Source organism: Aquarana catesbeiana, linkage group LG12 (genome assembly GCF_042186555.1).
Source record: "Aquarana catesbeiana isolate 2022-GZ linkage group LG12, ASM4218655v1, whole genome shotgun sequence".
Classification (NCBI taxonomy): Eukaryota; Metazoa; Chordata; class Amphibia; order Anura; family Ranidae; genus Aquarana; species Aquarana catesbeiana.
In genome coordinates, this window is record NC_133335.1 from 165,724,851 (window position 1) to 165,737,776 (window position 12,926).

The window sequence follows — 12,926 nt, forward strand, 5'->3', positions numbered from 1 at the left end:
AAAAAATTAAAAAATTTGTATGTATATTTTATATATATATATATATATATATATATATATATATATATATATATATATACACACAAAGTTTGTTTATTTGTTATGTTTTTCACTTTATTTCAGAGCAGATTATATATATATATATATATGAGTGTATATGCTGTGTAAACGCGTGTATATGCTGACATCTCACCAAAGCCCCCCAAAAAATATTTTAAAAAATTGTAAAAAAATTTTAAAAAATTAAAAAGTGTAAAAAAATTAAATAAAAAACTACTGACACCACTCTCCCCTGTCCTACCAACACTGTCCACTGCCCCAACTCCCTCACCCCAAAAAGCATTGTGAAAAAAAAATTAAGAAACAAATTAAATTAAAAAAAAATAAACTACTGACACCGTCCATGACCCTAAAGGCCGGGGCACAACGTGTACCTGTAGCAGCTCAAGAATTGAGCATTTTTCTAGCGTCCCTCCATTCATGTCGATACTAAGCTAAGCAGGGCAATAACTTCTCCGCAGGATGTGGAAATCTTGCAAAAAGATCTGAACAAATTAATGGGGTGGGCGACTACATGGCAAATGAGGTTCAATGTAGAAAAATGTAAAATAATGCATTTGGGTGTCAAAAATATGAATGCAATCTATACACTGGGGGGAGAACCTCTTGGGGAATCTAGGATGGAAAAGGACTTGGGGGTCCTAGTGGATGATAGGCTCAGCAATGGCATGCAATGCCAAGCTGCTGCTAATAAAGCAAACAGAATATTGACATGCATTAAAAGGGGGATCAACTGCAGAGATAAAACGATAATTCTCCCGCTCTACAAGACTCTGGTCCGCCCGCACCTGGAGTATGCTGTCCAGTTCTGGGCACCAGTCCTCAGGAGGGACGTACTGGAAATGGAGCGAGTACAAAGAAGGGCAACAAAGCTAATAAAAGGTCTGGAGGATCTTAGTTATGAGGAAAGGTTGCGAGCACTGAACTTATTCTCTCTGGAGAAGAGACGCTTGAGAGGGGATATGATTTCAATTTACAAATACCGTACTGGTGACCCCACAATAGGGATAAAACTTTTTCGCAGAAGAGAGTTTAATAAGACTCGTGGCCACTCATTACAATTAGAAGAAAAGAGGTTTAACCTTAAACTACGTAGAGGCTTCTTTACTGTAAGAGCGGCAAGGATGTGGAATTCCCTTCCACAGGCGGTGGTCTCAGCGGGGAGCATTGATAGCTTCAAGAAACTATTAGATAATCACCTGAATGACCGCAATATACAGGGATATGTAATGTAATACTGACACATAATCACACACATAGGTTGGACTTGATGGACTTGTGTCTTTTTTCAACCTCACCTACTATGTAACTATGTAACTATGTGACTTGACTGAAGTAAGGATCAGGATGACAGCCATGGAACCTGAACATTCTACATCAAGCCAGCAGTGTGAGCTCCCATATTTCTACACTGACAGGTTCCCACCATACACAGGTCAGTATTCTGCACATTTTATTAGTAACATTTTTGTACTCAGTTACATAGAGAGTTTTATAAAATATACATTCATACACTGTATTCGGGCCAGAAAATGGATAACGTGCACAAAGATGAATAAAGACTTATTTTTGGAGTGCCATGACTCTAGAAGCGGAACTATATCGCCTCAGCTCTTGTTGACAGGCGGACGGTATTCGGCTTTGCACTGTGAAGCGCAGGAAGGGCACGGAGGCCAACATGGCGCTGTCCGGTGTGTTACCGCGGCTCGGCCTGTTTCGGGTCACCGGGGTTCGGTATTGTTCCGGTTTTCGGAGTGCTTACAGCTTAGATAGATTGTACCCGGACAGCACAAGGCGGACGACTGAGGTAAGCGGGCGGGACTAGGAGAGTGAGTGACAGCTTGCTCCACCAATGAGCGAAGAGAGTGTGACTGGGGGTGGAAGGGTGACATTGTGGAATCTATAGAGACCCCCAGAGCTTGTGTTCTGTCCTTTGTACATAAGTGCACCATTTCTAGCATTAGTCAAATATAAGGCATCGGAGGATTTAACTGATGGAAGGCAGATTATTATTCATATGTGTGGTGTGTTATGGTCATGCAACTTGTATGGACAATACATCAAAATGGACCTATTCGGGCTCGTACACACCGGGGTGCAGTGGTGATCTCAGGTGTGCTGGGATCCCAGTCTGAACCTACCAAAGCGATCCTGCCAGTAAGCTGTCTCTGCACAGAGCCAATCGTAGGTATCAGAAGTAAGGATGAGCTCAGACCAACACACTCCACGTGCAGAGCCCGCCAGGAAGTCGGCACGGCGCTGCGCTAATCACAGGCAGTGAGACATTTTCCAGATGTGCGGCTGCAGAGATGGGGAAATATCTCACTGCCTGTGATTAGCGCAGCGCCGTGCCGACTTCCTGGCGGGCTCTGCACGTGGAGTGTGTGAACACACCTGAGCTCATCCTTAAACAGAAGCACAACCCCCCCAATGAATACATGCAGCAGTGGAACACCTTGGCCACAGATGATTGGCTCAGGACAGGTGACCGCTTCTGGCAGGATGGTTCAGGCTGGGATCACCACTGCACCCCAGAAGTGTTGAATGCTGATCAGCACAAGGACACAGAGAATAAGGATGAGCTCTGGTGTGTTCGCACAGCCCACGTGCAGAGCCCGCCAGGAAGTCGGCGCTGCGCTAATCACAGGCAGTGAGACATTTACCCGATGTGCGGCTGCAGAGGTCGGTAAATGTCTCACTGCCTGTGATTAGTGCTGTGCAGTGCTGACTTCCTGGCGGGCTCTGCACGTGGGCTGTGTGAACACGCCAGAGCTCATCCTTAATAGAAAACCTTTGCTTGCACAAATACACGTCAAGGGTACCAAGTTGCACTGAATATTAAGGATGAGCTCCGGTGTGTTCGCACACTCCACGTGCAGAGCCCACCAGGAAGTCGGCGCTGCGCTAATCACAGGCAGTGAGATATTTCCCGATCTCTGCAGCCGCACATCGGGAAAATGTCTCACTGCCTGTGATTAGCGCAGTGCCGACTTCCTGGCGGGCATGTGGAGTGTGCGAACACACCGGAGCTCATCCTTACTGAATATACATCATAGTACTGGCAATTGAAATCACTCTGGTCAGTGCAGTCATGTGACCGTGCTGACCAATGAGAAGTACATCTGAGGTTTCATCTTTAAACACTTAAGGACCGAGCCTCTTTCTGGGATTTGTTTACAAGTTAAAAACAGTTTTTTTTTTTTTTTGCTAGAAAATTACTTAGAACCCCCAAATATTATACGTTTTTTTTTTTCTAACACCCTAGAGAATAAAATGGCGGTCGTTGCAATACTTTCTGTCACACCGTATTTGCGCAACGGTCTTACAAACGCACTTTTTTGAATTAAAAAATAAGATAACAGTAAAGTTAGCCCATTTTTTTTTATATTGTGAAAGATAACGTTACGCCGAGTAAATTGATACCCAACATGTCACGCTTCAAAATTGCACCCGCTTATGGAATGGCGACAAACTTTAAAAATCTCCATAGGCGAAGTTCTACATGCAATTCTACAGGTTGCATGTTTTAAGTTACAGAGGAGGTCTAGGGCTAGAATGATTGCTCTCGCTCTATCAATCGTGGCAATACCTCACATGTGTGGTTTGAGCACCGTTTTCATATGCAGGCAATACTCACGTATGCGTTCGTTTCTGCACGCGAGCTTGTCGGGACGGGGCGCGTTTTTAAATAAAAAAATTTATTATTCTTATTTCTTTTACCTTTTTATTTTTTATTTTTACACTGTTTCTAACCGGTTCAATACAGGGCATTTTCACCCCCTTCCTTCCCAGGCCAATTTTTAGTTTTCAGCGCTTTCGCACTTTAAACGACAATTGCGCGGTCGTGCGACGTTGTACCCAAAAAAAATTGCTGTCCTTTTTACCCCACAAATAGAGATTTCTTTTGGTGGTATTTGATCACCTCTGTGGTTTTTATTTTTTGCGCTATAAACAAAAGAAGAGCGACAATTTTGAAAAAAACACAATTTTTTACTTTTTGCTATAATAAATATCCCAATTTTTTAAAAAAAAAAACACATTTTTTCCTCAGTTTTGGCCGATACGTATTCTTCTACATATTTTTGGTAAAAAAAATCGCAATAAGCGTATATTGATTGGTTTGCGCAAAAGTTATAGTGTCTACAAAATATGGGATAGATTTATGGCATTTAAAAAAAATATATATTTATTTATTTTACTATTAATAGCGGCGATCGCGATTTTTTTTTTTTTGTGACTGCGACATTATGGCGGACACATCGGACACTTTTGACACATTTTTGGGACCATTCACATTTATACAGCAATCAATGCTATAAAATTGCATTGATTACTGTGTAAATGTGACAGGCAGGGAAGGGGTTAACCACTGGGGGGAAACAAGGGGTTAATTATGTTTCCTAGGGAATGATTCTAACTGTAGGGGGCGGGGACGTACAAGGGGAGGAGAACGATCAGTGTTCCGCTGTACTGGGAACACAGATCGCTCTCCTCTCAACTGACAGGACGTGGATCTGTGTGTTTACACACACAGATCCATGGTCCAGCCCGGTTAACGGGCAATCGCGGGTGCCCGGCGGACATCGCGGCCGCCGGGCACACACACCAGGTCCCAAACAACGCGGCGCGCGCGCGCGCCCTAGGCGGCCGGGAAGCCCAGGCCGTCATATGACTTCCACCCAGGATGGGAGATCCCATCTGTGGACATCATTTGACAATGGCCGGGTAGCGAAGTGGTTAAAGAAAAAAATTGTGTCACTTTTATTCCTATTACAAGGAATGTAAACATCCCTTGTAATAGAAAAAAAGCATGACAGGACCTCTTAAATATGAGATCTGAGGTCAAAAAGACCTCAGATCTCATATTTACACTAAAATGCAATGATATGGAGATGGGTGGGGGCCATCTTCCCCTAACTCGTCTCCATGTCAGGCCACAGGAAGGATCCGATCGCCAACGGAGGGCACCGGATCGTGGTGGGAGGGGGGGGGGGCCCTCTCCTGCCGCTGATAAAAGTGATCTCGCAGAGACCACTTTTATCTTAAACCGGACCGCTCACTGAAGAAGAGGATACCGTGGTTATGGCAGCTAGCTGCTGCCATAACCACGATAACCTCCTTCAAAATACCAATGTATAACGACGGTGGGCGGTCCGGAAGTGGTTAAAGCGGACCTTCAGTAATTTTTTTCATCTTTCCATCTATTAAATCTTCTGCCCTTGTTGTTTTAACTTTGAATAGTAAATCATTTTTTTCTGCCAGTAAATACCTTATACAGCCCACTTCCTGTTTCTTGTCTGGTAAAATGCCTAGGCTTATGACATCATGCACTGCTCTCTCTCTCACTCTCATGAGAGTTTGCCAGGAAGGGAGGGGGGATGAGTCATAATAGGGCTAATAAGAGCTGCACAGCTGGAGGTGTGTGTCTGTGTAAATCCAGGAAGTGAACAAGCAGCAGTTTCAGCTGCCCACAGTTAAAATGGATGCAGCCAGACTCACTGGAGGGAGATTTCTGCAGCATATTTGGCAAGTACAGAATCACATTATATATAAAATAATATACAAAGTGGTTGGGGGGAAGCTTCAGAATGGCAAAGGTGTTTTTAATACAAATTATGTGAGCAGACTGCAGTTCCTCCACAAGGCTCTGGGACTAATTGCTTTATCAGGAGAGTAGATGGTGCAAATTTCTTTTCTGCAACCATAGGTTGCAGAAAAGAAATTTGCACAATTCCCCTATCAACACAGACAGTGCTGACAGGGGAATCCCTCCTGCAGAGCAATTGTCTGCTCTCGGCAGGGGAAGCCATCCCCACCAGGAGACGACAGGGATTATTGCTAGTGGCTATAGTGATAATCGCAAGTAAATCCGTCAGGCTAGTCATTGGATCGATCAACTTGGTACATTCAGCCTGGCCACACACTGTTCGAATCTCGTCTGGTTCCCACTGTGTCTATGTCCGGTCTTACTGGCCAGCAGTATCTGTGTGAGCAATCTAGATAAGAAAAGTTCCCTTTCGGATTATTGAAGTATTCTGAATCTTGATTGCTCACACAGTTCCTGCTAGCTAGTAACTCTCCTTATCCAGCAGTTAGCTTCCCCACATAGATGCACACAGGAAAGCCCTATTTTAAATCCATTCAAGTATCTAATTTTAACTGAAGCCATGATGAAGCGAGAGTTTTTTTTTTCTGACCCCTGAAACATGTTGACAGTTGTTTTAATTTAAACTAATACATTTATTTGGACTGTTTTCTCCTTTGGTCTGGCGCTTCTTCCATTGGAACATATTTTTTTCTGCTATGTACTGTGGGGTCCAGAGGGGTGGCCAAGATATTTGGTGTTCACCTTTTTTCATTTTCCTTAATGTAGCCTTTAAGGCAGTACGTGGCAGCTGTTTAATAAAGTGGCCTTCGGTTGTAATGTGTGAGGCCTCAATATAGATCTTCATAAAAGGACAGTCTGGCTTTAGTTTTAAACCAATCATTTCAACCAATAAAATCTTTTATTTTGTTTGTTTGCAGGAAAACACTAAGGATTACAGAGACATTCCTGTTGGTAAGTAAACTTCGCTAGAGTTCGTCGAGACAAACTCTAGTTTTTAGAAAAAACAAAAGTTTCCAGATCATTGAAATACATTGCATTGATTTTCGTTAATCGTTAACTTGCAGTAGATGTAGGCTAAACCTATGCATTTTTAGTGGGCTCTGTAATTAAGTACTATTGCTGTTCTTTTTCAAATAAGAGGAACTGCCATAGCTTACTGCAAAATCTAAATACATATGTACTAATAACATTAGAGCCTAAGACCCTGTTCACACAGGGGTGACTTGTCAGGCGACTTAGCCGCCTGACAAGTCGCGTCCCGTTCTGTACAATGGAACCGTTCTAATAGGAGCGACTCAAGTCACTCCGACTTAGAAAAAGGTTCCTGTACTACTTTGGGGGCGACTTCAGGCGACTTGCATTGACTTCTATACAGGAGTCGTTTTGAAAGTCGCCGCTGAAGTCGTGTGCAGGTCGCCTCACAGAGTCGGACTGCAAGTGGTGTTGCCCCTGTGTGAACCGGCTCTAACTCCAGCCATATTTTGTTTTTTGGATAGAGGGGGGAAAAAAATTAACATTTGTCGTTCGCAAAAACCCATTGGGTGCATTTTGAAGGCAAATCTCCCCAACAGGGACAAAAATGACCATAAAATCTGTCCTGCTCAATACAAAACAAAACATAAGGTTCTGGGCTTTAAATTTACAAACTGGGCTGTCTAGGTAGTAATTTACATGTTATATCAGTGAAATCTTACTTCAGATAAATTCAGAGTGCTAAAAAAAAGGCAATGTTGTTGGCCTAAGGCTGGCCATAGGTGCCTTGTTTAATGGATTCCCCTTCCACACATGCGAGGTGCCATTGTATTGGTACTCCTCCGATGTCAGGATACACCGATCAGCAGCTGCAGCGGGCTAATCGACAAAAGATTTCCCATTTGTCAGGAATCGATTGTTAGATTCTGTGAAGCGGAAACGTCCATAGATGGTTTTAAATTTGACCGGTCCCTGCTGAACTGGCTGAATTTTGATCCATTTATAGGCAGCTTAACAGCAGCAAAAACGACTGTAAAAAAAAAAAAAAAAAAAAGAGGAGGGTTTAAAAGTTCAGTCAGGTTTCTGTTCTTTTGGAACACGGTACATGTTCCACCCGTATTTAGGGTGGAACATGTTTGAGCAGATGCAGCTACACCCGCCTGGCTGTGTCATTCTATCACAGCCCTCTGTGAATGGGAAATTACAAGTCTCTACAACCTTTGTGGCTGTCGGCTTGTAGTTTCAATGAACTACCATGGTGCTGTTGATCGCTCTGGTATTTCATTCATTTTTCATGTCAGTGTGTATATGTCTGCCCGTATGAGGTACAAGCCAACAGATACACTGAGAAGTCTGCAGGAGTCCTGCATGGCACCTGAGGTCTGCTGATTGCGGTTGCAATGCTTTCCAGGCTTCAAGTAAAAAAAAAATGATTGCACATTTTTTTACCTGCAAAAGCATGTGCATTTTTTAATTTTTATTTTTATTAAAGGTGAACTTATCCTTTAAAGCCTAGTTCCATGTTTCCTGTCACATTAATGATTTAATTTGGACAAAACTGGCCCAAACAAACTATTTTCTTTACTAACATGTGCTTGCTGGGAGAGCTGCATAAACTGTTTGTAGCATCAGCTACATGCATCATACAGCTCTGTGTTCCAGAAGCGGTACGGGGACTTCCTGTCCAGTTCTCAAAACAAAATCATTGCTTAGCCATTCACAGGAAGCTTTGTATTCTATAAATTAATACAAAGCTTACACAGCTTTGCTTACACTGATTGGCCTGAGGTGAAGATTGTGACGTCGTCCACCAGCCTCTCTGTCTCTGCCAATCAGAGGAAGCTCCATATTCTCGCTGCCAGAACACAGCACTGTATACTTTATGTAGCTAATGCTACATACAGTTTATACTGCACGCTCAGCAGGCACATCGTATTAATGCACAATAGGAGAAGGATTGCTATTGCTGTGGGACCCATTCACACCTGTTTTTTGTGCTGCCTTGCATTAAGGAAGGATAGAAATGCTTTTTTGGTGCATCAACATGCATTTTTGGTCCAATAGACTGCAATGATAGCACATATAAAAATGCAGGTGCAAAGGTGTAAAACTCAATAGTACTCAAAAAAACAATACCCAAAGTATGTCTAAAAGCTTTTCTTGTTTAACCACTAGCTGCCTGCCCACTGTCATATGACGGTGGGACAAGGCAGCTCTCGTTCTGGGCGGACATCATATGATGTGACCGCCTACCCGAGCCACTAGGGGGCGCACGCGTGCGCCCGGCGCGTCACTGGGGACCCGATGCGCGTGCCCGGCGGCCGCGATGTCCACCGGGCACCCGCGATTGTCCAGCAACCAAGCAGGACCGTGGATCTGTGTATGTAAACACACAGATCCACGTCCTGTCAGAGAGGAGAGGAGACCGATGTGTGTCCCTTGTACATAGGGACACCGATCGGTCACCTCCCCCAGTCAGTCCCCTCCCCCTAGAGTTAGAATAATCTCCCTAGGACACACATTAACCCCTCGATCACCCCCTAGTGTTAACCCCTTCCCTGCCAGTCACATTTACACAATGATCAATGCATTTTTATAGCACGAATCGCTGTATAAATGTGAATGGTCCCAAAAATGTGTCAAAAGTGTCCAATATGTCCACCTCAATATCGCAGTCACAATAAAAATCGCAGATCAAACCATCAATATACGCTTATTGCGTATGTAGAAGAATACGTATTGGCCTAAACTGAGGAAAAAATGTAATAAAAAAAAAAAATTAAAAATTGGATATTTATTATATGAAAAAGGAAAAAATATTGTGTTTTTTCAAACTTGTCCCTCTTCTTTTGTTTATAGCGCAATTAATAAAAACTGCAGAGGTGATCAAATACCACCAAAAGAAAGCTCTATTTGTGGGGAAAAAATTATAAAAATTTCATTAGGGTGCAGTGTAACATGACCGTGCAATTTTCATTCAAAATGCGACAGCGCTGAAAGCTGAAAAATGGCTTGGGAAGGAAGGGGGTGAAAGTGCCCTGTATTGAGGTGGTTAAAAAAAAAAAAGTATGCCTAAAAGCTAAAACTTTTTCCTTAATCTTTGATAGAAGAAACGGGTGTCCAAATTTGGAACTTCACCATTTGTTCTGATGTATCTCATTATAACGTGCATTTTCCATGCGTTGTGGTGCACTGCAATGTGGGTGTGTTGTGGTGGGTTTCCATTAAAAATGAAAGGCACTTGAATGCACAATGGCATGAGTATTGCATTACCACAATGCAACATTGTAAAATGGTGGCTCTATAAAGTTTTGGCTATAAACACATGTGGATAGGAATCACTATTATACATGATATAGATTGTTGGCATTAATTTTTTTCTTGATCAGCAGCATGCTTATAGTATGACGTTACAAAACTTATTAACGCTTGTATTTCATCAGATCGGTTGACCATCTCCTATAGTAAGAGCAGCGGTCCTGGAGGACAGAATGTTAACAAAGGTGTGTAGGTGTTTTTAGCTTGCTAAGGATTACATCATAAATATGTTTTAATTTGCATTCTTAGTATTCCTTCACATTTGCTGAGGAGAGGTTTAGGACCTTGGTGAGAAGACCATCACCAAATCAGCTGATAATGTAAACAATTGTTTCTCTCTAGGCACATTGCAAGGTATGCAGATACCACCTGTGTAACCTAAAACAAAAATGTATCATTTGTAATGCCATCTTTGTGACTTCCTGACACCAAGAATGGGATTATGTAACTAGAATGGTGGTTCCACAACTTTCATCATTCTGTTCTTGGACAGTAAGCATCCACACTTTCCATGGTCGGTGCTACTTGTGTGGATATAAATGCTAAAATATCTTCCCAACCCTCATTGGAACCAACTTCAAGATTACAGAACAAGTCCAGTTGAATGTGACTTAAAGTAGATGTAAACCCCATTCATGAAATCTGACCTGGGCACATATATCTGTAGTGTATACTTATCTCTCTCCAAAGCCCTAAGTCCTGTGTCTTTCTGCTGCTCCATTCCTCTGTTATCAACATGATAACTTCTGACAAGCTCTTCAACACATGAGATAAAAGCACCTGGATATTTGAGGTAATTCAGAGACAAATAAGCAGAGAGCTGGTCTATTCACAGTACAGCTCTGCACGTTTATTCGTTCCTCTGCCTATGTGGAAGGGAAGGGGGGGTGTGCCTTTCCTTCAATTAGCTCACACACAGTGTATGCCCAGACTCTCCTCCCACTGCTGAAATAGGAAGAACATTTTCTAACACGATGTGCACTTTCTAAAGAATATATAACGCTTAAAGCGGTTGTATACCTTTTTTTTTTTTTTTTTTTTTACTTTTACCTACAGGTAAGCCTATAATAAGGCTTACCTGTAGGTAAAAAAAAAATATCTCCTAAACCTGTACGGTTTATGAGATATTCCCCTCACAATGAGCCACTGACTGCAACGGCGCATGCGCACAGGGGATTCTCGGCAGACAGCCCGGCAAACTCCGGAGCTTGCCGGACAGAAGTCTCCCGCGCGCATGCCACATCGCGGCTCCGGCCACTCACAGCGCCGGAGCCGCGATACCCGGAAGACACACCGAGGGGAAATGACAGCTCCCTCGGCGTGGACCGTGTGAGATGCCGGCGCCTCGTTCTAAGGTAAGTATCTCATAATGAGCTAGTATGCGGTGCATACTAGCTCATTATGCCTTTTCCCTTGCAGGTGTAGAAAAAAAAACAGCGGGTATACAACCGCTTTAAGACAGCAGATATACAGTTAGGTCCATATGTATTTGGACACAGGCACAATTTTCATACTTTTGGCTCTGTATGCCACTAGAATAAAATTAAAATCAAAATCAAAATTAATTTGAAGTGCAGACTTTCAGCTTTAATTCAAGGGGTTGAACATAAATATCAAGTACACATTGTAGGAACTGCAACCATTTTTATACACAGTCACCCCATTTTCAGGGGCTCAAATGTAATTGGACAAATGAATATAATCGTAAATAACATGGTCATTTTTAATATTTTGTTGAGAATCCTTTACTGGCAATGACTGCCTGAAGTCTGGAACCCATTTCCTCCTTTCTGATGCTTTGCCAGGCTCTAACTGCAGCTGTCTTCAGTAGTTCTTTGTGGGTCTTTCTGCCTTTAGTTTTGCCTTCAGCAAGTGAAATGCATGCTCAATTGGATTGAGATCACGTGATTGACTCAGCCACTGCAGAATATTCCACTTCTTTTCCTTCAAAAGCTTTTGCAGTGTATTTTGGATCATTGTTCATCTGCACTGTTAAGCACCGTGCAATCATCTTTGCTGCATTTGACTGAATCTGGGCTGACGGTATATCTCTAAACACTGCAGAATTCATCCGGCTGCTTTGGTCTTCTGTCACATCATCAATTAACACCAATGACCCAGTGCCACTGGAAGCCATGCATGCCCATGCCATCACACTTCCTCCACCGTGTTTTACAGATGACATTGTGTGCTTTGGATCATGAGCTGTTCCAAGGCTTCTCCACACTTTTTTTCTTCCCATCATTCTGGTACAGATTAATCTTAGTTTCATCCATCCAAAGTCTAATCTGGCTTTTCTATTCTTTAGGTTTATAAATGGTTTGCACCTTGTGGTGAACCCTCTGAATTTGCTCTCGTGAAGTCTTCTCTTGATTGATTGTAGACTTTGACAATGATATGCCCACCACCTGGAGAGTGTCCTTCACTTGTATGGATGTTGTAAATGGGTTTTCCTTTACCATAGAGAGGATCCTGCGATCATCTACCACTGTTTTCTTTCATGGACATCCAGGCCTTTTTATGTTGCTGAGCTCACCAGTGCATTCTTTTTTTTCCTCGGAATGTACCAAACTGTTGATATGGCCACGCTTAATGTTGCTGCTATCTCTCTAATGGATTTGTTTAGTTTTTGAAGCCTTACAATGGCCTGCTTCACTTGCATGGACAGCTCCTTTGAATGCATGATTTAGGTTCACAGCAATAGATTCAAATGCAAATACCACACTTAGGTGTCCTTTTATGAAGCAGTGGAAAATATCCACTGCTCCAGTCTCTGGCTTTCACAGAGAAGATCTCTCTCCTCCTGGGTGCAAGTTTATGAAGCGGTGTGGCTCGCTTCTCCTTTTATGAAGTGAAGCGATCAACAAACGCTTCAAACAGTTGAGAATGTCCCCTGATACTGAAACCTAACGAGATACAGTATCAGAAATACACTGAAACACTTGAGGTGTCCGTTTATTAAGCAGTG

General features: G+C 42.7%; 1 protein-coding gene across 1 annotated transcript in view; it reads left to right on the forward strand.

The window, feature by feature from the left end:
- The first annotated feature begins 1,668 nt into the window (after positions 1-1,668).
- MRPL58 (mitochondrial ribosomal protein L58) overlaps positions 1,669-12,926 on the forward strand; it is a 30,987-nt gene continuing 19,729 nt past the window's right edge. The window contains exons 1-3 of the mRNA XM_073606171.1: positions 1,669-1,867; positions 6,586-6,619; positions 10,084-10,143. Of these exons, the coding sequence (XP_073462272.1) occupies positions 1,739-1,867; positions 6,586-6,619; positions 10,084-10,143 (223 nt within the window). The 5' untranslated portion in view covers positions 1,669-1,738. The remainder of the gene's footprint in view (positions 1,868-6,585; positions 6,620-10,083; positions 10,144-12,926) is intronic.